The 25,979-nt window shown below is 48.7% G+C and overlaps 1 protein-coding gene across 25 annotated transcripts in view; it reads left to right on the top strand.

Moving 5' to 3' along the window:
- The window catches only part of GRAMD1B (GRAM domain containing 1B), a 143,648-nt gene that overhangs the window by 77,026 nt on the left and 40,643 nt on the right, over positions 1–25,979 (top strand). The window contains exon 1 of one of the 25 annotated variants that reach the window (XM_083808657.1): positions 691–989. The exons of 17 other annotated variants lie outside the window; for them this stretch is intronic. In XM_083808657.1, coding sequence (XP_083664783.1) covers positions 967–989 — 23 coding nt within the window. In that variant the 5' untranslated portion in view covers positions 691–966. Of the gene's footprint in view, positions 1–690; positions 990–1,361; positions 2,790–6,530; positions 11,187–18,738; positions 19,065–20,777; positions 23,103–23,136; positions 23,980–25,979 lie in introns of those variants that run through there. 7 more of the 25 variants (XM_083808665.1, XM_083808661.1, XM_083808662.1 and 4 more) reach the window with 7 other exon arrangements.

Consider the following 25,979-nt stretch of genomic DNA (forward strand, 5'->3'; position numbering starts at 1 on the left):
TTCTTGAGCACCATGCAGAAGCGCATTTATTGCTTCGTGGAGGTGATGTGGGCATCACGTTATCACTGCCCTCTGGTATGGAGGACAATGTTCCCAGAAAGCGTTGTAGGGCAGAAAGGAGTCTTGGGACTTGTACCCAGGGTTAGAGGGGAGCAGAGGGGACGTTAGGGGTTTATGGGGGTGATTCTCTATCATTCCCTTCTGACATAAACTGTAGACAGGGATAGGGTCTCTCTAGCTGTGGCCCATGACTTCGTAAAATAATGACGATCAGTCTTAGGAAAGTTTTAAGCTGCTATTATCTTTTCCCTTTCACCTCACTGCTCTCTTTCCTCTGTCACTGTTGAATTGTGCTGAAGTGCTGGAGATGCTCAGGGTGCTCGGAGTGTGTGTGTGTGGGGGCTGTGGGTTCAGCCTTTGACCCCCCCCCCCCCCCATCATTTCAGGGCATCATTTCAGTTACAGGGAATTCCTTAACCCATGGCCTGGGGGCGAAGCACAGCACCCCTGGGTGCCAGGCCGGGGCGCAGCAGCGCGCGTCCCCCTCCCGCACCCTAACTCGCAGCCCCCCCTTGCGGGACCGGGGCCGAGGACCCCGGGGGGGGCCGTGGCGGCCCCCTGCCCTCCTCGGGGGGCTCCTGCCCGGTCCCCCCGCGGCCGGGGGCGGGCCGGCTGCCGCCGCACATGCTCAGCAGCAGCAGCAGCAGCGAGGGGCGGCCGGGGCCGGCCCTGCGTGGCGCTGCGGGTGCGGGGAGCCCTGCACCGCTCGGGGGGGCACCGAGGGGACCCCGGGGGGGCCCCGGGGCCGGGAGACGGCCTCGCCCCGCCGCGGGGGGCTCGGTGCATGGGGCTCGGCGCCGGCCGGGGGGCGCTGGGCGGCCGGGGCTCCCGCACCATGTCCTGGGAGCTGCGGAGCGAGCAGCGGGCAGCCAAGGACGCGGGCAGCGGCGTGCGGCGGCCGTACTGATGAAAGGCTTCAAGCTCGCCTGGTAAGAGGGGAGACGGGGGGGGGGGGGGGCGAGGATGCCCCTCGCAGCCCGGGGAGGAGGCGCCCGGCTCGGCTGCGGCATCGCCGGGAGGCGCCCGGGGGTCCCGGCGCTGCGCCCTGCCCGCAGCCGGCCCCTCTCCCCCCCCCTCTTCTCCGGGGGTGCGCGGGGTAAAAGCAAACGCGGGGGGTCTTCCCCCAAAAGAAGGGGGTGTGAGGGCTCCTGTCCTGCCTGCGCCCAGCGGCCTCTGCTCGCTGCTCCTCTCCGCTGCTGCTTTGGGGATGCTCCGGGGGCTCGGGGCTGGGAGGGGAGCTCCGGGGTTCCCGGGGGACCGAGCCGCTCCTGGGGTGCTCCCGGGGGTTTTGGGGGAGAACTCGGGGGGTTTGGACAAGCAGGCGGTGAGGGAGGATGTGTGGGTGCAGGGTGATCAACAAAGCTGCGTGTATATCAAATGTTTGCATGGCAATTTTTTTTTTTTTTTAATAGGGGTACGTATCTTGCAAGGGTGGGTAAATATAGACATATATAACGTATGTGGGTGATTCTGTGCATGTAACGTATCTAATAAGCTCGGTCGGCAAAGATTCGTATAAAATCTAGAGTATGTCAAAACTATTTAGCTGCAGTAAATAGTCTCTGAATTATTAAGATGAAATCAATTTCATTAGAACTTTATCAGATGGGAATGGTTCCACAGTGGAATGTGACTTTGTGATTTGGTTTGAAATTGCAAAGTGGATGACAAGAAGGACACGAAGGCCTGTTTCTTTTTCTTAATCCTTTTTTCTCTATAATGAAAAAGGAATCGCAGGAATACCAGCCTCTCCCTGAAGTCTGCTGTTTCACATCAGTTCAAATTTAGTACTTTGAGATCCTTGCCTGTAAAGTGTGAGAAAACAGTGAAGTTATTTTTCTTGTTTGCTTTTATTTATTGTTGCTATTTTTTTCTGTGAAAAAAAAAAAAAAGGCACTACAGCACAGCACTAGGAAGCATCTTGTACTGAGCCCCAGGGGACGGACTAGAGCCAGGGATGACTCAATAGGTCATCTCTTTTTGTAATTTCTGTAATTTTGTCTTTTATTTAATTGCAGTTAGAGCCTGTGTGTACACAACCATATGCAACATAGGGTATACAAAAAGCATAACTATTAGCATTTGAAAATCATACTTAATCCCCCCCCCTTTTTTTTTTAAAAAAAAAAAGTCCAACTCCTGCACTGATTTGCTGCTTCATGTGGTATGCTGTCGGGCTGACGGGTTGCATAATAGCTCAGCGTACTACCGGGAAAGCTGAGCGTGTGTTATAAATGCTGGGATCGCGTGCATCTGCAATAACATGGCACCCTGCTGCATTCAGCTCTCTGCCTACCCACGAGCAGCGCCGGACGCGTTTGTTACTCGTGTAACCGGAGCACTTTGGCGCACCCGGTTCCATCGCAGCGTTTATGGTGCTCAGTGTCGGAGCCGCTCCGTTAATCTGCTCGGACTTCAGAGCTAAGCGAGCGAGGCTGGCAGATGCGGGAGCTGGATGGGGCCCACCAGATTGCTGATGTACCGGGTGGAGTAGTCGCGGTGTTTCGGCAGGTGACGCTCTCCCCTCTGGGCTGCCTCTGCCGCGGGCTCCTTGCGAGGTGCTCGGGGCCCTGCGCTGTCCTGGCTGCACGGGGTCAGGCAGCAAGCGCAGTGGTGGACCCGAGCAGCTCCCCTGGCTCTCCTGGAAACATGGAAGAGTGCTAACGAACCCTGCTTGTCCTGCATCCTCAGCACCCCCCTTCATCTTCCTCAGAATCCCGAGGAAACAGGTGAACTATTTGGATTTCTTGCCTAATTTAATAACAGCATACAGCATCTTGAATCTTTGCAGTGGTTGTTCTGTTCCTCCTAAAGGATGTCTGGGATGTTGACGCAGAGTTTTATTTACTTTGTTGTGCTGCAATGTCCGGGCACCAAAGGGTGAGTTAAGGATGTTGTTTAAGCCCTGGGTCACCTCTGTGCATGTTTGTCACTGCTGGATGCCTCGGTGTGGTTCTAGAGGAGCACGGGTCTGAGCACAGACCCCCGAGTTCTCTGCTGTTTGTCTTCTTGGTTACAATATCTTGGTGTGGGTTGTGTGGCCTCAAATACTTGTAATGAATTACTTTATGGGGTTAGTATTTATCTAAGGAAAAAGGCACGTCAAACAGATCTGTTGGTCCTTGCTTTGGAAGCGGTGATTGCAGTCCTAGATGGCACTGCTGGGGTTAACGCAGGTTTCCTTACGGAGCAGCTCTCAGACAGACACACGATTTCTGTCTGTACCAGGAAGGGCAGCAGCACAGGGCCAGAACGCTGCCAGCAGGAGCAGCCCTCTCTGGCCGCGAGGACGTGCGCATGCTCTCGCCTGCGTTTTGACCCCTTCGGTTCGTGTGCTGAGCTGCACGAGGTGACATTGTGCATTTCGCGGGGGGCCCTCCGGCCACCCCCGAGTCTCGGTGCGAGCCTGTTCTGGCGCAAGGCAGCGTTGCTGCGATCTAACACAGTGTCGTGCGTTTTTGCAGTCCACCACCTAATTTTGCCCAAAATGATCTCATCACCATCTGGCGCCGGATCCCGGCATAGCTGCGTGCTACGGAGTCATCGGGCTGCCACGGAGCGCTGCGGTACCGCAGGATCCCGACGTGCAACTGTCACAGCGTCATGACATCAGAACCGGGCTGTATCGTGTCATGACACCAGGCCCTGATGTACCAGAGCAGCGTCCCACTGCTATGGTGCAACATCCTGGTACCAAAAACGATAGCACAGTTCCCTGGTACATTGTTATCACGCAATAATGTCCCTTTGTCTTGTCGGGGCCTAGTGGCTTGCTTCCACGAGTCATTTTCATGTCACAACATAGCACTCTAACACAGTCGCATGTTGCGACACGGTGATGTGATGGAGAACTTTTGCTCTCAGCCTTATCTCATCGCTCCTTAGCATGCCTGTAACAAGCCAGGCCCTGAGCTTGGAATCTGGGAAAGGCAGGCACTACGACAGGGGGACAGGCTCTCCTTCCCTCGCAGCGCTGCTCGCTGATATTGTGCTCCCTTGTCAGCAGTTTGGGAAGTTCCTAATCTAGCATAGATGGGTACTGCTGTGGATCTTCTCCGAAAAATAAGAATCAAATGACTAAAGAAGTCTTTCAGGGACAAAAGCAAGCTGGTAGCTGAACTTGATAGCTCAACTTGACATCCCATCACCAGGATGCTGAGCAAAACTCTGCTCTCGGGAGTTTTCTTCTTTCCAAGTTCCTTCTGCCTTGCCTGTGCTCGTCTGTTGCTTGGAATATTTCTGAGTGCAAGGACCTGCTCTGTGAAGCCTATGGAGAAAATAAAGGCCAAAGGCTCTACCTAAAAATAAATCTGTAATTCATTTTTCTGCTAGTGCCTGTGGGTGAGAATAAAACCTCTCAGTGTTCCAACACCCTACTTATCTGAAGGAAGGATCTATTATATAGTTGTGGGGGTGGGATGGGAACTAGGTAGGGTTACAGAACAGCAGAGCTAAAATTAGCAGTTGTTTGATGTCAGGGAGCAGTGAAGATTAACGTTAGGCGGTCTCAGTTATGCATGCTGTAAGGCAGCCACTTGAGGGCTTCTTTGTATGCAGACCGGGAGGGACACCTGCCTCTTCAAGGGGCTCTGTCAGGGCCTCGGTGCCGAGGGGAGGAGAGGAGAGGGGCTTCATCAGCCGTCGTGACAGTCCTGCGTGGCTTCGTCCTTAGTCTAGTTCTGCAACTTCTTTGGAGGCTGAAGTAACAGGGTAGGGAAGCAGAGAAAGCAGGAATGCTTCTCTCAGTTACAGAGAATTTGTACTTGCTGTTTTACAGTAACCTGACAAATGTGGGTTTTGGGTGTCCAGGATTCTCACCTCCCTAATTACAGAGTGACGTGATGCTACATAAACAGTTTTTAATTTCATATCCATACTGCAGAGGCTTAAAGAGCTACCCTGTGCAGTGAAAATGAACTTAGTTCTATTGCAGTGCAAATTAAAGGTGAATTTTAAAATCAGTTCTTCCTCAGATTTTTTGGAGAAGGCTAGGAGGAGAGTTCAGCTGGCATTGCATAATTGTGTCGTTGTGCACATGTGTGTGTTTGACCTTCACGTTACAGGTTAAACTGTCATGTTTTGGTGTGCTCTGTGTTCACCAGGTCTTTTGCCTCTACCTCCTTTTTTTTTTTTTTTCCTGTGCTTTTTATTCAAAAGGAAGAAATAGATGCTGATAATTCCCCCCCAACAACTATCAAAGCTGACCCACATGCGTGTAAGTTATAAATACGGCTCTAACATTTGGAAGCAAGAAGCGTTCCCTCTTTATACATTCTGCAAGCGGATCTGAGGAATCAGAACGTTCCCATTTGCTGTCGATGCAGTGGGAAGAGGGAACCATATTAATAGGTCAGTGTCTTTCCCTGCCTCCAGAATATTCTGAAGACTTGACCGAGCCTGTGACCATAAAGCACAGCCTCTCTCCTTTCTCTCAGCAGGAACAAACATTGTGATGGGTCAGGTGAGTCGAGGAAGAACTTTGAACAGTGTTGGTAGATCAATTTTGTAAATGGCTTCATGGCACAATAAAGTGATTAACGGCAGGTTTGGTGCTAATTTATCTGGGCTTTCCAGGAGTGGGAAGTGATAGTAAGCAGTTAAGAGCCTAGTCCAAGTGCACTAATGTCAAGGAAAAAACTTGCATGCAATTCACATGGCCAGACTGTACTCACAGTCAGTAACCGAGCCAGAAATAGAACCAAGATCGGCTCATTTCCAGTTTGTGTCCTGCCCTGCACATTGCCACGCTGAATTAATACCTTCAGTGGTAATATGGTATAAAGTACAAGTGAAGTGACTATTTTAGTAAAGAAATAAAATAAATTACAGTGTAAGAAGACTATTTGAAGAAAAACTGACTGAGTCATTGTGAAACCTTTGATCTGAGATTTGGTTTGCTCTAGTTCTGTGTGATGATAGACTTGCAGAACCTACCCTTTAGTGTGTCTTTGTTTGTTATGTGGTGTGCTTTTGGCATCGGATTCTGACTAAAAATTGGATAAACATCCAACATTTTATCCTCCAGTATATGTGTGCTGACTGAAACCTCTCTGAGGGCAACGTGACGTACGCCGTGAAGATGCTGCGCCTTGCAGAGCTGTGCTGCCAGCACCCAGAATCTCTCCCTCAGATTTCTCCTTGAGCTTCAGATTATTTTGGCTAATTGAATCCCAAGCGTTTGTTTCATTCAAAAAATTGCCTTTTCTGCTTCTCAGATGGTAAAATCAGCTTGCTGTCTGTGTAGTCCTTCAGCAGCCTCGCAAATGTCAAGTGAAGGGCAAACTGCTTAGAACCGTTCTGCAATTCTGCCGCCGCTGCTCGCTCAGGGCCTTCAGTTGAGATGAATGAGGCTGCAGCGTGGCTTCTCCAGAGAGTCTTCTCCTCACGTATGCAGGAGGAAAAAGCATGGAAGGAGGTAAATGCAGTCACGAAGGTGTTATGGATAACATTTAGCAGGTACTGGCTAAATTGGTGTTCTGTTTGAGTGCTCGGTCCCTTACATGAGAAGCAAGGTCCTGGCTTTTGCAGCTGAAGTCGGGAGAGGCCAGTTTTATGCCTGGATCTGTCCCTGCTGTGTCACGATCACGCCTCTGCCCCACTTTCCCTGTCTGCAGAATGGGGCACGCCAGTCCGCTCCTCCCACTGAAGCGGTTTGATATTTACGTGTGGCAAGTGCTAGAAGGGGCATGGTGAACGCTGTTCCGGAATTTGTGTGTGATTCATCCTGCCTGACTTAATGGTTCTACTGAAGTAAATGGAAACGCTCATAGATTTACAATTTCTGCTCGATCAGGGTTATTCTGTTCAGGAAGTGGGCAAGGTCAAAGCCTGAAATAGCCAAGCATTGCCAGCAGAGCTCTTGTGGCATGGTACCAGCGTCCCGGTCAGATCTCTTTTGGTTAATCACATTTGCCGACTGAAATTCCCCTTGGGAACAGGAGTCTTCTTCGCTCTGTGCTCTGAGCTGGTTAGTGGTGTTCCTGTGGCCTACTAAGCAGATGCCAGGCTTATTCTTGAATCTTTCTTTGCATGCCTCTGATTTCAGCCCTGGGTTTGAAGTGCAATTTAATGGCAGACTACCATTATGTTGGCAATTGATACTTATTACGCACGGTAACTGTTAATTCCAGTATTTTGAGTCTGGTAAAAGTGAATGGTATAAATTGAGGTATAATAGCAATAATAGCATCCAAGTATAAAATATCCAAGTTCAGTAAACAGTACTTCAGACTAAAACAAATGTTCTGCATAAATTGGTAGCTTTTCTTTTCCTTCTGCAAGTTATTTGTGCTCTTTCAGAGCCACGTGCTGAAGGCAAGGTGGTGGAACCTTCTCTGAGCTTCTGCTTTACTGAAGTTTTCCGTTGGGCCAGCTTTAGGTCTGTGCTGGTGTTATACTTTCCTTTTTGCGGTGGTTTTCTCTTTATAACCATTTTTCCTGACAGAATGCTGTCTGGCTAGCCAAGGGACCTGGGGGTAGGTGTTCTGCCTTTTTTCAGCCAACATCATGTGATGGTGTCACAGCCACTCTACACATATGGCAAGGGAGCAGAAAAAGAAGGATTTTTGGATTATTTATTTTTATTTGGTGGCAAGAGGAGATATGTATTTGGGGTATATATTTTGAATAATTTCAAACCACTTGGAATATCAGGTTTGGAGAAATGTGGTTTGACCACACCTAATTTCAGGCCTTGGAACTGGAAGGAGGAAGATGGAGGAGAAAACAAGTTGAATGAAAACGATTTAGGGGAAAAGAAGGAGGTGAATATTCAGGAGTAGCGAAGATGTGGTAATGTAAAAAAAATGTCCACGTATGCACATAATATAAGGCTCCAAATTAGCTGTGGGGGGAGGAGGAAAAATGACTTGTTTATCTTTGGTGTAGAGAACAGCTCGCTCTTTAACTAGAATCATTCTTTAAATGCAATACCCAGCAAACAAGCCTGGCCTTAAATGACGGTAGGAAGAGATGGTGAAGTCCAAGGATTCCAGAGGAATCATTTGGAAGGTTTCATTCCTCTCTGGTGTAGTGATGATACACAAAGTGCTGTGAATTAAAAGGCTTGCCCTGGAGACAGGCATTTTAGAAAGCTGGTGGAAAGCTAGAGCTGTAATTTTGGTGTATTTCTGACCCTTTACGAATAGAAATAAAGCAGATACATGGGTCTGAAAGAAGTATTCTTTGCTTATGAGGAGATTGGGTACTGTGGGTTTGCAGCCCTCAGAACTGCCATTTATTTTTTTTGGATCTGTCAGCAATTAAGAAACAGTGTGGCGACATGGCGGCCTTCAGTCTGACGTACATTTTAGGAATGAGGTTTGGGAGATGAACTGTTCCTTATCTTTAGGCCTTGAAAGAAGGTTTGTGTCTGAGAGCTGGAGCTCAGAGTCTGACCAGAGCTCAGTGGCTGGGTCAAGGCAGTGAAACTACAGCATTGCTTCAAATGCCTGTAATATTATTTTTCCAAACTTTCCAACAGGACGAACAGGTTCCCCATGGATCCTTCTGAGTTTCAGGTTGACAACAGGTAATAGCAGAACTGATTTTGGAAGTGGATCTAAGATTGTGGTGTTTTACAGTGAGAGAGGGTCTTACAAATAAGTCTTCACTGCGTTAGGAGATTTTCATGCGCACCCTAAGGGACCATCTGTGTCCTGCAGAGTTTCCAGCCTCTAAGGCCAAGACAGACAAAGGGTAGAAGAAAGGAAGTGCTAGTAGTAGCCTTGGTTTGCAGGTGAGGCACAAAGACGTTAAAGGCTATTTTACAGTTAACATTTATTAGAATAGATGTACTAGAAAACTTCCCTACTGGAAGCTTGGCTTAGGTGAGTAAAAAAAACGTAATAGCTTAAAACAAACTGTATTGATAAAAGCTTGAAAGAGAGCAATCTGTATTGATCAGAGGTGCAAACCACCCTACTACATCCCCTGCATTTCTCACCCGTGACTTGCCCAAAGTCACAAGTTGAATCCAGATTGCCCCAAAGCAACCTATATCTATGTCTCGTTTGTAAGGGTAAATACCATAATTGTAGTAAGGACGTTTATTCTTTGAAGGATCACAACCCAGATTCACAGTCTTAAAAACTTCAGATGGTTTTAGGTGGAGCTTTGCAAGACTTCCCTCATGAATCTCAGAATCATCAGATACGTTTCACTGGAAGGCTTTGCAACTGACTGCTAATACAGCAAGGCAAAAGAACTCTCTAAATCGTGATGCTCAAAAAGCCATAACACTTATCCAGCTGAATGTAGACTTCTAAGGACTCTTGTATCACTAGGAAACAGCAGTAACCAAAAAGTTACTGAACTGGGTTGCTGCCTATTAGGAAAATGATGGAAAGCAGAATTAAGAGAGAGAGAGACTGCAATTGAGTCATTGATCTGTGCCTCTGCCAATACCACGCAATTCCTCGTTTTGCCTTTATTAATGGTTACCCAATGCTGTTTAGAAACATGACAAGTGGAAAGGGTTATACCGCTTCTCTCATTCTCTTGACTGCAACGACTTGCCTTCAGCCTAGTTTTTTCCCCTCCATTTACTTTCATCTCATTGTTCATTGTTATAAAATCTTTTAATACGGCTTCCCTTTCTCCGTGGTATTTACATTCTTCAAATATTTGTTGACTACTTTGCTTTGTTTACCCTTCAAGTGTCTTTTCAAAAATGAGCCTCCTGAATAATGTGATGTTTTTGTTGCTTTCCTTTGAGCTTACTCCTGTGCAAGAGCATCTTTCTGATTATATGGCACCCCTGCAATGAAGTTCCTGGTAGAGATTAACTGATCGTTCACAGCAAATACTTCATCAGCTTCCCCAAGCTATGATTGATCAGACTGTGCAGCTCTGAATCACATTAGTCTTTGCTGCTCCTCTATCATACTGCAGGAGCACATCTCATTTGCTTTGTGCTCGTACCCTGCAGACCATCAAGCTGCGCTGCTTTCCTGCTTTTTAGTTCTGTGGCTTGATGCACACGCTCTCCTGTAGCCCTGTAATGCCAGTTTGGAGTAGGTACAAGAAAAGCGGCAGGATATTCTGCATGCTTTGCCCGGAAGAGAATCAGTCACAGTCTGTTTATTTTCCTTGTGAGACAGGCTTCTCTATGTGTGTGTATCCAGGTTTTTCTGTGCATGTTGATATACACTTTCAATATGAGTCACATTGTTACCTCCTGCATTTTCTAACCTTTCTGTAGAAGATGGCCTTTCAAAGAGCTGATACTTGGAAATACCCATGTGTTGAAGGCAAATATTTTTCCTGTTGCTGGCTGCGCTGCCTGCTGCTGTGTCGGGGAAGTAGATGGTTCGTGTTGTGCCTGGGAAGGCTTGGAGAGGCTGCCCAGTGCCTCCGCGAGGCGATGAGTCGGTGTGTCCGTAGAAATGACTAAGTGTTCAGAGGAGAGTGCTTTGTGGGAGTAGGGAAGTTGAATTTAGAGGTGGTTAGGATGCTTAGGTCAGTGCTGACTGCTCCTTTGTCGTCACAGAAGTTCTCCCTGGTGCTTTTCACAGCGGGGAGCACAGGGGTGTTTAAAAAAGCGTCGCCCAAGTGTCCCTGCGACGAGGTGTGGGATGCCAGGGATGGGCAGGGATGCGGCGAGGCTGTGCCGGGGCAGCACGTCGGGTGGGTAGGAGCAGGGGAGGACAAAACTGAGGAAGCCCTGGCATTTCGGAGCTGTCATCGGTGCAGAGCAAGGAGCAGCCAGGGTTAACCAAGCGCTGGTGATGTGGGCTGCGGGGCATTCTTAAAGAGACAGTGGGTGCTCGGCGTTCCAGTGGGCAGCAGCCGGCTCGGATGCCAGAGCTGGTGGCAAGTTGCAAAGAAGGCTTTGTTTCAGCCATGCCAAGCTGTTATCAGAGCGGGGAATCTTTCCGTCAACCACTTTTGAGAACATAAAATGCATCGGAGCAGGGAGATTCGTGTGCGCTTTAACGATCTCTCCCCCAGCAGAACTGCTTCTGCCTGCAGCTTAAATGGTGGTTTCGGAGCCGGGGAGCAGAGGAGCAGGGAAGACACGCAGCTGCGCCCCGGGAGATGCGATGTGCTAACAGGTGGCGATGCGAGCCTCTAGCTCTCCGTTTGCCATCTCCCAGGCAGGCAGGAGGACTCTCCGGCGGATGCAGGTTCCTTTGTGTTTGTGTTTGTGCGCGCCGAGGGGTCAGGCGGTTCCTCGGGAACAAGGATGCCCTTGGCGCAGTGCGGGGCTGGGATGGGGAAACAGAGGGTTTGCCTGAGAGCAGTCGGGATGGAGGGGCTGGGGCTGGGAGGGGAGAAGCTGAGCGAGACTCCTGTGGAGCAGCATGTCCAGGCTTCGTGGCAATAAGGGCTGGACTGGGTGGCTGCTTAGGGCTGGTAGCGGGTTTGTGGGTGAGGCCAGCGGAAGACTGCAGGAATCTGAGACCATCCTGGAAGAAAGGGTCAAGCAAGGTTAAGAAAGTCAATTAGTGAGAGTGGGGATGAATCCAGTGTGTCTGAGTGGGTATCAGGAGAGGAGGATCAGAGGTGGTTCAGGAGGGATGAAAGCAGGGATTGGGGAACGCTTTAGGAGGCTGATTTTGGTTGGGATATAGGGGTCGGAGCAGTGCTGACAAACGGGGAAGCTGCTGTAATTGCAGTGGTATTACATGACATAGATGCACACGCTGCACCAGCCGATGCTGGAGAAAGATCGCACCTTTTTAGTCCCTTTTTCCTTCTTTTAAATAAATCTGCTCACGAGTCTGAGTTGTTCCCCTTCAGTGCAGTGTGCGATAGGGAACGGAGGGGATTTGACGAGTGGGGCATGTCTGTACCAGGAGACCGGGTGTAGCCCAGCCGCTGGCACAGAACAGCTGATGTGCATTTTGCTCTCTCCAATGGCAGCTATTGAAGCTTTATCCAGATGTCAGGGAATTCTCTCTTTGTGCTGAGCTTGCCTAGGGACAGCACATATAGGGATTGCTGCCTCGTCGCTGGGAGCAGAGATGGATGTGGCTTTCTGGCGTTCAGAGTGGTATCTGAGGGGTGGGATTTGTGTGCCCCGGGCTTGAGGTGAAATTCTGCTGCTGCTCGTCCCGTGCTGGCTACAGTCTCGGTGTAACTCAAGGTACAGTGGCGTGATATGTAACTCGGTCCTGAAGAGATAAGAAAGACAAACAGATAATGAAGGCAGTATTGTAATGATCCCATAGGGAGCTGTCATTAATGGTTGACCCCCCATTTCTATTGTTATTTGTCTTTGTATGATATTGTTACATTGGTTAACCTGTTGTCCTGCTTTTCTTTTCGTCCTCTCTTAAACTGGGCACAGTTCTTGCAGCTGGGATGCACTCAGACCTTAGCAGCCGAAGGTGGCTGCCTCGAGTGCAGCGAGTTTTGAAATGAGTGCAGCCTCTTGTCCTCGTGCTTTTCACTGCAGGGTTGAAGTCTTGCACTGTAGCTCCTCAGGGTGAGGGCTCTGTCTGTCTGCAAGCTGGCCAGCCCTCAGCACGGTGCTATGGAACAAATAAATGCCGGTGTTACTTTTATTAGTGCTTGAGCTCAGAGGCTGCTGCTGCTGTTATTGATGTGCTTGTTAATCTTCATTTTCAAGTACCCTGACTGCTGTATGCATTATCTGTCAGTGCAGCCCAAGTGCTTCTGGAGTAAAATATGCAACAGCTTATCATCAGCGCACTAGAACAGAACGTGTAATGGCTTCAGAGGCAAAAAAGAGATGGATTTAGTATCAAACAGAAGTTGGCAGGGGACTTAAGGATAGAAAAACGTAGACGTAGCTTAAGGAAGTGATGTGGGATTTTTTTAAGAAATGCGTTGCTTTTGTATCTGTCTTCAGTTTGAGAAAGTTCAGCGTTTCAGATGTTTCAAACGCTTCCTTCGCTGAAATATTTCAGTCAGTTCTGCAGGTGATCAGCATGTACGGGGATGTTTCAACTGAAATTTTGATCAAAGTATTTCTGAAGCTACAGTTCTGCCCTTAATGGCGTGTAAACCATCAGAAATTCAAAATGTGGCATATGAGAAGTTGGCGTGATATAATAACTGCATAACTTGTGTATCTCTCTGTCACATCAGCAATTGGGGCAGTCTTGCAAATACATAATTCACAAATAATATTTTTTGGAGTATTTCATTATAAATTAGAGACAGAAATTGTGGGAGGCCAGCTCAGGCAGCCTCCTCCACTGCATCATCCCAAGCCAGTGGTTTCCAGGCTGGGAGCTGTTGCCTCTCTGCGATCAGTCTGTTATTTGCTTTATTCTGGCCGTTTGTCCTGACCAGGATGCAATGCCTGCCCATGCTGGGGTGTGATTCTTTTGGGCTCAGTGCACAGAGCAGAGCTGGGCCTACAGAGAAAGCTTGACGGGTTCCCCTGTTGCTGTCCTTCCCTCCTTGTTTGCAGGTACCACACAGAAGTGAAGAGGGCTGTCAGTGCAGTAGACATCCTCACGGATAATACTGTTTATGAAAGTGTTACTGCAGGGATCTTGGGCAATTCCACATTTGATAGCAGTGGCTGATGAAGAGAGTGTCTAGAAAGGTCCTGGCCATGCTAAAAATGCTTGTCCTGCTTGTCCAGACTCCAGCTCTCAGTCAAACACTTCTCTTCTTGATGCTGAACCTCGCTCCGCGCACGCTCTGTCTTGACATCGTTTCACCTCTGCTGCTCTTGGCTCTCCACGTGCTGATTGTTGGAGCGTGGTGCAGAGCACAACAGGTAGGGCTCTGTTTCCTGGGTGAGGTGGGATCTGCTGCTCCTGAATGCCTGAATTCTGTGTGGTTCCTTTTGTGCAATTAAGGAGAGCTAATTAGCTCCTTTTAGTGCGGTCTCCTTGCAGAGGTAGCTGACCTCTTGTTAATCCTGGATTAAGTTCTTAGTAAGAACTGGCTCTTTGTGTGTCCCAGTTAAGATGTTGACACTTTGTTCTCTCTCTCCTTGTTCTCCTCCTCCCCCTCTTCCTCCCCATGCCTTTGAGCACATGATTGCCTGCCTCCTCCCTCCCCCATGCTGTAGGAGTCCCTGCGCTCTTCGCAGCCACCGCATCTTGCTGGTGAAAACGCTGCTGTCAGCTCGGAGCACTCTACCCAGATACTTGCTTGATCTGGTACCTGCCTGCGAGCCCGTTTTCTGCAGAGGGAGAAGGAAGAGTTTTGGAAATGCTCCTTATCGCTTAATAGGGTGAGAATAGTGGGGTGTGCAGTGTAGCACCTGCTTTGTGGGCTGGAGGCTGGAAGGATGCTCTGTGGTTGGAGCAAACTAGGACCACAGGGCCCAGCCACAGAACCGAGCCTGCGCGTGGTGCAGTGCATTCAAAAGCAGAGTCCACACCTTTACAGTAACGAGGGTGTCAAGGAGAAAAGCAGTCTCTGTGCTGCAACAATAGTATGAGCAATACATGAAATATGTGCACAACGTTAATTACCATCCAGGTGCGTTGGTTATCCATTACTATTAATCTTACTTGCAGATCTTGAGGTTGTAGTGCTGCACTGAGTATCCCCTGAGGACAGGCTTTCTTGGGATTTCTGGTACGTCTTTCTGAAGACGAAGCCAGAAGTACTGTGAAAGCGTAAGTGTCCCTGGCTCTGTGCTGAACTCAGCTGAAAATTAGAGGTGTCGGGGAAAAACTGTCTCAATGGCTTCAAGTTTTCAAAATAAGTCATACTGTAAATGGGCAAGGAATTGTTGGGGAAGGAGAAATGAGAAACCTTACCAGTTTTCAAATCCAAGTGCTCATCGTTCACAAGCGCTGTGCAAACGTACTGTTGGTTGTTTCTGTATCTGTGGAGTGGCTTACACGGAGAGTGAGGTTGCTGCAGCTGGATGCAGAGTTTGCCTCAGTCACCCCTGTTGCTCTGTAGGTGTTGGATGTGCAGGCCCTGGACTGTCTCCCGTGTATCTGTTGTCTGTCCTGGGCTTTAATTACTTGGACAGTGAGTCGTTTCCTCTCACCTGAGGGATGCAATATGTATGAGTACGCTTGCGTTACGGCTGGGCACACCAGGAACCGGCCCTGCCACCGAGCCCAGCGGGCACTGCAGGTGCGGCTCGGGCTCTTGCCTGAGCATTGCCCCAGGTGCACGTGCCCGCACTTGGAGTGCTGCTGACGTGGGAGTTTCCGTCCTTCTGTAGGGCTTGGTAGCCCTGTGGTATTTGGGCTGTGGTGTGAGACCATGTCGTGCCGTGAATAGCTCAGCAGTCAAGGCCTCCTAAGTTGTCCTACCAGGAAAATGTGCTAGTGCTTGTCCTGCTTCTTTAGCACCAGGGCAAGGGCTGAGAGAGGTACGTGCAGGCAGAACCAGTCAATGTAAAATGAGTTCTGCAACTCTTGCACCGAGTGGGAACTGGTAGCTTTGCCCTGGTAGCTTAAGGAAGCTCAAAAGCTTCCTTAAAGGCCTCTAAAGATCCTCTTCTTGGTGCGGTGTTATCAAAGCACCATAACACCACGTGTCTTCATAGTGACGTGAATGGTGCTGCAAAGAGCCAGAAACATACCGAGAGTGTTTCTCCTTCTGAGAGTACTTGGTTGAATTTTGCAGATCTAGTTAAGTTCCTGAAACACGTGAAGTGTCGTGTGATTTTTCAAATTACCCAGAACTTTGCCTTTTGCATTCCACCTCGGATAAGCTTAAGAAGCTTTTCTCCAAGTAGGTCTTGCATTTTTACTACTGCTCTTACAGGGCTTGTGGAGGCAGAACTTTCCTTGGATTCTTCTTTTATCCTGTCTGTCTGAAGATCGGGTAGGTCTTAAACTCATGTGCTGTACCTATCCTACCACTTCATGACCTGCTTTGAGCTTTGATGTGCTCTCTGTGCTTCCAGATCAGAAGTAGCCATCATACTCAATTTCCTACAAGCCTTTGGGTCAGTGGAGCTCTTGTGACCACTGCAAAACTGAATCTCGTTCAAACTTTAATGGTCATTCGGACCAAACATACCCAAAGGCTTAGAGGCAGAGACTCACACTTCCAGCTATTTTCGTATGAAATTCGTGTGAAAAAAAAATCATAGACTGTAAAACAAAACGAGACCATTCAGATACCTTCTCTGAAGGGGAATGCAAAGTGTAAGACTTGCCTGAACTGATTATTGCTTGAGGTACAGAACAGAATTTAGAAAAACACAAAGCCTTGCTTAATATTGTTTTCCACAGACGGATAATCTAGTCTTTAAGAATTAGTTACAGTGGTTAGTGTTGTTTACATCCAACAATGCACCTCTCTCATCCACTCAGTTTGTCTAGCGGCAGCTTTCAGCACTCGGTACTGTTGCACTTCTGTTACCCGGTATTACCAAATTTGTCTTCCAGGTGAACGTTCAAAGCCTGTCATTCCTTGACCTGCTGTGTGTGTTGAATGGATTCGGTGCCACTGTCTCCTCATTAAATGGGTTGGTGAGGACCCCAAGACTGATGCATGTTGATTTCTCCAGCTGCAAAACAGACCCGTAGACCTGTTTTACCCATAAACACTGAAACCAATAAACCAAAAATCAGTCTTGAGAAGGCACTGCAAAACTGGAGAGGTCTGTGTTGGCAGAAGGTCTGTGTGTGTGGACAAGATGGTGCAGGGTTTGGCACTAATTCTTCATTGCCAGTTGTTATTTAGCAGTACAACTGACCTTGCTAAAGACGGGTTTCCACAGAAGTAGAAACCTCTGGGACTTGCAGAATTATAAAGTCTTAAGTCAGATGTTACTGGGAGAAGTGACAAATACCATTGTCAGCTCTTGTGATTGTGTTAAGGCCTATTTTTGGTGCTCTTGATAAATCTCAAATGCTTGTAAACATGTAAATATATGAAAAACTTCTCTGTCTTGTTTTAACAGAAGTTTTTCCTCATGCGTGCAGAGAAATCCTTGGGAACACAACCTGAACAAATGTGTGCTAATGGAATCAGAGGAATAAAGACAGGTTTCAGAGGAATAAAAACAGGTTTTCTTTTATGAAGTTAGGTTTTTTAAGCCAACCTTACGTTTGGGATGAAAGTTGATGTGTTTTGGATGCTTGTTGATTGGCAGTACTGTAAGTGGGGAAGGTGTAGTAACAGGCTTGGTCACAAGAAGGATGTCACAAAATTAACATAAAGCTGATAATTCTCTTAATGATACAGTGCATTTGTTAAAACAGTGGCTTATACACAGCAAGTACATGCACGTGCCGTGCATTCTTTCAGTAATATTAAAAAATTGCTGGTATTGGTGCACTGTCCCGATCCAGATAGGTGCCTGATGATAATGTTTTCAGTTTAAAATCATGCACAGCGTCTGAATTGCACAGTGGCATGTCTGCTGGTGCAGATCACTGATTCTTAGGAGCAGAGCACCTCCACTGATTTTGATTATAGTGAAATGCTGGATAATCAGCCTTCTGGAGAGATGGTCTTTGGGGACATTAGCGCTGAAAGCTGTGACTGATTCTGGCGAGAAGAGAAAATGTTCAGCCCTGGTTCAGTGTCTGGAGTGGGTAAAATGCAACACAAGGAAGCAGCGGGCAGAGCAGCGCGTATTTACATCGCTTAACTTTAGGTATGGCTCCTTCCGTTGTCAGTGGGGAGCAGAAAGCCCCCATGGGGTCACTCACAGCATCTAAATGTGGCTGTTGACTCCTGACTTAGGTACTCTGAGTCATGCTCTAGACCACAGGGAACTCTCAAACCTTCAAGGTAGGCAATGAGAGTACGATTGCAGAGGCTGCTGAGGAACAGAAGAGTCACAAGGTGTAAAGTTTAAACCGCTGGAGCCCAGCTGGTACAGGAGCCTCTCTGGGTACACTGTAAGGCTTGGCCATGCTGGAAAGTGTGTGCACATTGAGAGCCCCAAAAGGAGACGGTACTTTCACCCACGGACACTTGTGCTTCAAAGCAAGGGTGCTGCTGCTACAGGAACCACTTCTGGGACAGCTCTGCACCATTTCCTTGTGCAGATGAGGTCTGATTTCATCTGCTGGAAGGAAAAGTACAACCTTGCGAGTTGTTTTGCTTTCTTTTTCATCCTTCACCGTACAGAATTTATGCTGAACTAGAAGAGCCCTTGAGAGGGACTGGGACCCTCCTTGTGTTCTGGCACAAAGATGCCCCTGAGCAGCAGTGGAGGCTCACAGCAGCGTGTGTGTCCTCCTCCAAAGCATCCTTTACTGATGCTTCAGCAGAGTTGTAAACTTCCCTCGGCGTATTTCTTTAAAAACCCCAGGCCTGTTTATACAGGGGGAGGCACAAAAAATGAAACCAAATTAGCTTCCTAGATAAAGTAAGCCAAATTAAGTTGAGGTCACCTTAATTTTGAATGTGCCCTCACAGCGTTTAATTCAGTTTAGATAATCCACTTTGCCAGTTAATTAGGGTTTAATTTTCCTGACCGGTCTTGTATCGACACGCTTACAGGTTTCGAAACTTTCTCCCACACGTATGAACGGTCCGGTGTGCGCGCAGGGAGGACGAGCGTATTTTTTTGGTAACCTGTAGGATCTTAACTTGTAGGTTCTGCCCAACTTTAGGAACAGCGCCAAAAAACGACAGGCATAACTGGGGGGGGACTCGGGGAGAAATTGTGAGCTCTCTCCCTCCCCGTTCTGTCTCTCGGGGCAGGGATGGCTAACGAAGGCGTGAAGGGGCTCGCGTTATGTAAAGCGGCAGCCCACTGGCTGCGTGCACGCGCGCGCACGCGTGTGTGCGCGTGCAGGAGCGTGTGTGCAAGAGCCAGCAGCGAGGGGAGAGGCGCCCAGCCCTCGCCAGAGCCGCACAAACAATCATAAGCACAAAGAGCGGGGCGGGGGGAGACGAGAGGCCGAGCCATGGCAGGCGCCCGAGCAGCGGGCGAGGCGGCCGGGAGAAAGGGCTGCGGGTGCCCGTGAGCACCCCATTGCCCTTGTTCCCCGGGGAAGGGCTCTGCCATGGTGCAAGGGGTGAGCTCCCTCCCACCCCACCGCTGGCCCACCCTCGCTCTCCCCTCGCCACGCACAAGTGCATGAATGAATGAATTCCTAGCTGCTCCGCGCCGCGCTACGGTCCCTAATGGCTACCAGGTTAGTGTTACTCTCCTGTTCCTTCTGCTGCTGCCTCTCTTCCTCTCCGCTCCGTGCTGCCTGCGGTCCCCGGCCGTGCGCCCGTGTACGTGTGCATGTCTGCGTGTGAAAGACGGAGCCCGAGGGCTGCGTGTGCCGGGCTCAGCGCAGGTTTGCTGAGCAAATCTGTCGCCCGAGACGTGCGCTTTCAAGGCAGATTAAATCTGGAGTCCATGTTGGTTGCTGCTGCTGCTCCTTTCTGTTCGGGGGACTTGAAAGCAGACGGCGTGACATCATGTTGCAGAGATGCTCCGTTTCTTTCCCCTTTCACAGCCCGATTCCCTTCTCCCTTGTTCTCCCCCATGCATGCGCCCTGCCGCTCCTGCAGCGGAATTGCTTAAAGCAGCCTTTTCGATTGTTTGCAGCAGCCGATGATCAAATCTGATGGCTGCTGGCGGCTCCCCTCACCCCTCCTCCTTCCCCCCTGCGCCTCCTGCCTGCCCCATCCCCCCGGCCCAAGGGGCAGATGTTGCTCTCCAGCATCTGGGCAGATGGAGGGAGGCAGGAGAGGGGGCTGAAGGGGGCTGAACTGGCGCTGCGTCACCGTCACCGGAGGGCAGCTGGAGCTGCCGCAGAAATATGGTGTATTTGTTTGCCCATGTGCTCCCTCGCTCTATAAAGGTCTCGGAGCATGCACGCTGCTGCCCTGGGTCTGCTTTGCATTCCTCTCTGTGTTGATGTATTTGCACTGATGGGGAGAGACGGAATTTGTTTTGTGCCACTTTATCAGGCTGTCCTCCAGAGTCTGTACAGGTGGCTGTTTTTTTTTTTTTTTTTTTTTGGCAGGGGACAGCAGTAGGAATTGAGGGCTTGTTGCACTGTGCATAGTTATGGGCAGTGAGAATTTGATGAATCCCCGTTCTCTAAAAATATAGCTTCTCCTTAGATTACTGGTGACTAGCATCGTGCTGTCCATCATGGAAATCACTGATTCAGGAAAGAGAATATATTCCTGTTCCTTTGCTCCTTAAGTCACGTGCATCTCAGGACAACTCCTTTCGAAGCTGGTAGATTTACGATGGAGCTTGTGGTTTTGGCTCAGTAGGATAGAAGGAAATTCTAAATTAAATCTCATCGGTGCAATAATTCCAGATGCCCAACATTATGCCAAGGGAAATCCCCAACTGCCCCTGCCACTGAAAGCCAGAAGCTGGATAAAGCAAGAGCATATGCAATGTGGGGACAAGCCTGAATCAGGGCCTGGGGACAAAGGGCTGTATGTGTGTCTCTTGCACCGATGGTTTGTGACGCTTCTCAGTATCAGCTGCTGCCCTTGGCCCTCTCTATTTTTAACTTTCAGCTGGACAGTGCTGCTGCATGGTTAGAGGAGAGGAGAGAAAGACTGCATGGAGGATATCAGGGTGAGGGGATGTGAAATTGTTGCATTGTCGTGTTCAGAATGGTAAAAAGATGGAGTGTCAAGGGCTGAGCAAAAGAAATCAGTTTGGTCCCAGCACTGGAGATCGCAGCATCTTCCATTAATCCCTGAAAGCTGATGATCAGCAGGAGTGAGTGGGCAGCTGCAGAGCTCTAGCTTTGTCTTCCAGTCCTGAGAGATCCAATATCCCTTTATACACCCCCACCTGTCACTGATGAGATGCGGTGTGAGCCTATGTCAGACATTTAATTTGTGGTTTGTGAAACCCCTGCCACAGGACTGGATTGTGTTAAAGAGGATGCTGCCTGTGCTGGGGATCAAGGCCTCTCTGAGCTGGTTGAAGTGATAGCAGGAGATGGGCAGAAAGGAAGAATGTTTGCGCTCTTCTCGAGGTAACGCAGGAGTGGTATCACACACGTGCCCTCATCCAAAACCACATATGGATGGTCATCAGTAGCGAATGCTAATGATCGATAAAAATGCCTGATTATTGCATTTTTCGAGCTCTCCCTTCAAAAGACATGCAAGGCATTGAAGACAACATCAGATATTGCAATTCCTGCTGTTAATTACAGGAGCCATTGTCGTGACAATGGGGTAGAGAGGAAACAAAGCCCCAGCGTGTTCCTCTTTTGGAGGTACAGCTGCAGGCTGAGTGACCTGCAGGTGACCACGCCAGGGCTGGGTCTGGAGCACACATGCTGCCAGCTTCATGGGGATGTGGAAAGCTTTTTTTGCATTATTTCCATTTTATTGCTTCCCAGATTTCATCTTATTATTCATCATACTTTGTTCCGTGTGGTTTGTTTCCCTGCAGAGTAAATGTGACCGTATTAATTTGTGGGTGATGAAGAGGTTTAGAATATAATTTATAACACATTTTTGGTTCTCTGCAGATTAATGATCCTCTCTAACATATGCCGCTTGTATTATTGGACAGTATGATTAAGGTCTGTCTTGTTCTATTTAGAAAACGTGTTTCAATTTTTTTTTTCCTTGGAATTTTTGTAACAATTCAAAGTAGGAAGGGAGCGGTGGAGGGATTGTTTCAAACAGCACAGTGGGAGTTTCCGTACGGTACGAGACCGTTTGTCCATCAGAATCGCTAGTCTGTCTCCAGTGGTAACCAGTATCAGATGATTCGGAGAAAGACAATGACATTGTTAATAATACATTTGACCAACCTTGCAGTGCTGCATGTGTGCAGAAGTCAAATTCCTTCCTAACGCTTGCAGTGATTTGCTAATTCCCCGAAGCATAATAATTGCGTTAATTTTATCTCATGAATATTTAAGCACGCTATTGAATGTCATAGGAGGAAGAAACCATTCTGTGAAACTTCAAAATAATCAGAGTAATTCTTTGACAAGGATGGACTTCTGGGTTAAAAACTAGTTGCTTAAAAAGCATGCAGAAAGTATACTCCTGCTATTGTTTTCAAAGCAATTGGCAGGAAACACTGCTCACTGTCTGTACAGCCCTACAGTTGTCATTGGTTTTTCCTTTAATGCTTCAATGCCTTATCTTTTTTTTACTGGGAGATGTAATGTAAGTATAGCCTTTTGTTATGGCTTGGCAGTAGAGCCATGGCAAGCCCAGGGATATATGGGGGTTTTCATTTGTAGATTATCAATTTGAAGCGCGTGTAGGTTGGTGATGACCAAAAGTTGTTACCATCTGCTTGCTGTTCGGTAGACTGCATAATGAGTTTCTGAACCTCATCTTTTTCCAGTGATGTCAGACTGTATCACAGAGAAGTATCTTTGTAGGCGTCTAATTAACCCCCTTACTAGCTCTTTCTGAGGAGAATTAACTCTTTTTGTACTCCAGGCAGGCTTGAGGTGCCTTTTTGACCTTGTGCTTTTCCTGCCCTTTTCCAGGCTCTACCAGTACACTTCTGCTTTATGCGGGAGGATATCCTTCGGTCTTGCTTAGGAAAGCGGGAAAGCACAGGCTTGGCTTTGTTCGCACCCTTGGTTTCAGTGGGTCTATATGCAGAGCTAAATATACGCTTAAGTTCTCTGCTGGTGTGTGGACGCAGTGCTCAGCACTTTGCAGAATTAAGCCTGGCATTTGCAGTGCTGTTGGTAGCCCCAGTTCTGGGCCTCGAAGAGCTTACTGCCAGGTGGTGCAGGGAGGTACGGGCACCTTCGGCAGCTGTGCTCTGCCGAAGCGAGTTCTTTGGAGAGCTGTGGCAATCTTGGAGGCTGCGATTAGCTTTCCAGATCAGGACTTTCTTCAGGAAGTCTGAGGGGTTACAAATATGCTGCAGGAAATGGTGTCGCGGATCTGTTTCTGCCTTCTGGGAAGCTGGTGATCACAAAGAAACAGGGAGCACTGCGTGGCCGAAACTGCGCTTGTTCAGATGAGCTGCCCTCCTTGCAAATCCTTTGGTGCACTTGGTAACACAGCGATTACGACTGGCTACATTCTAATTCACGTTCTGCAGCTGTGAGATTGAAATGGATGTGCTCAGTGTCTTCTTAAGCTGAGCTGATCGCTACCTGCGAGGAGAGCCCCGAGCTGCCGCGGCACAGCGCGGCCCCGGCTGCGAGCCCTGGTGTGCGGAGGCTGGGGCTGAGCGTCGCTGCACGAGTGGCTTGGGAAAGACCCGCTGCAAGGTACGTGTCCTGAGCCCAGGGACAGTGGTGTGGTCAGTTCAGAGGGCCTCGCAGGGTGGGCAGACTTTGGTCTCAGTTCAGGGCTGCTCATCCTCCGTGTGGCTGAAGGGTTTGGCCCCTTCCTAGCCACGCCGCTGTTGCTCACGTTATTTTTAGCCATCAGATGAGGCGTTTCTCCGAGGCGCCGTGCAGCCCCAAGGCATGATGAGGTGCTCTGCCTCGCGTGCTGCACGCGGGGGTTCCCCCTAGGAGCACGGGGCCGCCTCTTGGCCGGGCCTGTTTGTGCTCTGTGCCTGCCTTGATGCGTTGCATTACTAAAGGCTGCGCTGCAGGGGTGTGGGGGGCCCTGAATGCTCTCTGGTCAATTAGTTCTGTAAAGCATTATTTATTACTATTATTTTTTTTTTTTTTTTCAAAGTGGGTCAAGCCGTTTTGGCATTTCAGGCGTTGATTCCTGGTTCAATTGCAGGCCCCGGTCACTATGGCAACTGCAGCAAGCGTTCGTCATGGCTGTTCCTTGGGTCGGGTTCAAACTTCGGGACGGAGCGGGAGCAGGGCGAGTTTTGAGGGGCTCAGGGCCGGGGGCGAGCGGGATGGAGCCACGGGGGGCTGCTGCTGGGCCCACCCTCGCTGCGGGGGAGGCAGCGGCTGCGTGAGCGGCCTCCTCCCGTCCTTCATCTCTCATGGCCTCCTCCTGTCCTTCATCGTGCACGCACCGGCAGAGCCCTTGCTGTGAAAAACACTCCACGTTGTCCAGCCATCAGATAGGAGGAGGAAGATTCGGACCTCACAAATTTGATCAGCTCTTGGCCACTGACTTAGGAGACAGCCGAAGAAGGCCCCCTTAAAGCTCTCTTCTATTCCTGTCTCTGCAAAGGTGATGATCCCCGTGTACCTAACACGATATACATGGATGGAGTTAGTTTTTTTAAAGCGGGCAGGAGATGCTAAGTGAGTGGAAAACAAACTCAAAGCCGGAGTCTGCTCTGAGAGATTCCGCTTGGCAGAGCTGGCACCAAAACGTACGGCTTGCGGCAGTGCGAGCTGAGCCTGGGCAAGCATGTACGTGCCAGCTTTAAGCTGCTCAGTGCTGATGCTGCTCCTGTGTAGCTGCAGCGCCATGGGTTACTCAGCCGGGCCTGAAAAACCCACCGGAGGAGCTTTGCGAGTCCTTGGGTGATCGGCTTGAGTTGGCCTCCATGGCTGCGTAGCACCTAGCAGGACCTGAGCTGAAGGCGGCTCTGAAGCATGCGTCGTGCTCAGAGTGAGAGAACCAAGAATGTATTTTCCACATCTGTGCGTGAGTGCATACTGAAGCGAGTATTAACGTATTTATTGCAGCCCGCAAAAGGCAAAATCTGTCTCATTTCTCATGTGATCACAACTTGGGTGAGACTACCAAACTTTTTAGTGGGTTGCATCTTGAGTTTCACGTGCACGTGGTGCTTCTGTACCAGGTTTTGGACTGGTTATTTTGTGCTTTAGTAACAGGCAAAACTCAGTGCACTTTCGTAATTGTAACCTACAGGCAAGCAGGGCTGTGACTGAATTTGACTTGGTCTTTGAAGAGTTGGTTGAAGCTGAAACTCAGGGTGAAACTTGTGTGTGTGAACTCCCACGAACTGAAAACAAGAAGGAGGTTGTGCTTGAAAAACTCAAGTTTTGTAGAGCTGTAGTAAGAAACGGGTATGTCTGCTCAGACAGATCTAGTGCAGGGACATGTGACTCAGGAACGATCAGTTCTGATTCTGTCTCGTAATTCTGGGGACCTCTCAAATCAGTTTATGTTGAGTCAAGCATGCTGGGGCAAGAGTTAGGAAATTTGCTGTAACACCAGATAAGCAATTACACGCCATGAACAGTAGCAATACAGCCTAAGAATCTGGAATTCTTAATAACCATAGGAATGGCAATTCAAAATCATTTCCATCTCTGGAAGTGTTTGTAATGAGCTGCAGGATTTAGTGCCATTTGCACAGCACCTCGTGCACGTGCACATAGCTGATGACAGTGCTTGGTGTATGTAGACGCCACTATGCTGGGTTGTTAAAAACGGTGCATCTTGAATCTAGCCAGGAAACGTAGCAGCAGGAGGGCAGAAAGAGTGAAATACACATTTTAACTGGAACAGCTGAAAGTCTGGGAAGAAACCTGATCCTTTTGTACGTTTTAATAAGCCAAAAAGACCCTGGTAATTTCGCTTCATGATATACCTAAACTGTTGCAGGCGCTGTAACATTTGCAGTATAAAATAGATGTAGCATGTGGTATTTTGAGGAGTCTGGCAGGAAAAAAGGTATCAGGGAGAAGGAACAGTTGGGAAATCTGATTTTTCCTGTCTTATTCTGAGATTGCTGCTCTGTTCTATATAAATACATATGTAACTGGCTTTCTGGTTTAGGTGTTAGGGCATTGGCTGAAGGTAAGGGAAGAGAAACTCCATTCCCCTAAATGTTTTGTGATTTCTGTAAATCTCTGAAGGGTCTTGCTTTTGCCCTGATATGAAAGGGAAAATTTTTTCTTTCTTCTTTTAACATTTTTTTTTCAAACCATGAAAGCTTTTATGTTACGGCAAAACATTTTCATCCCCAACTCTAACTGGTGTGGGAAAGGATGATTTGGTACAGGAAATCATGACTGCATTGTCTGTGACTGGTGTCCCATACGCCTCCCCTCCCAGTGCCCCAAGGGTTTTGATGACCTTTAATGGAGTGTTTCCTAAAAGATAAGATCCCGTTTCTGTGCATGCTGTTAAGAAGGGGCACAGTCGCTGATATAAAAAGTACAGGAGGGATGGGGTGGGACTATGTCGCAAACACACTGACATCTCCCTTGTTCTTAGCACAAGTGTAGGTTTTCTAAGCACAGATCATCACT

Source organism: Anser anser (assembly GCF_964211835.1).
Source record: "Anser anser genome assembly, chromosome: 22".
Taxonomy (NCBI): Eukaryota; Metazoa; Chordata; class Aves; order Anseriformes; family Anatidae; genus Anser; species Anser anser.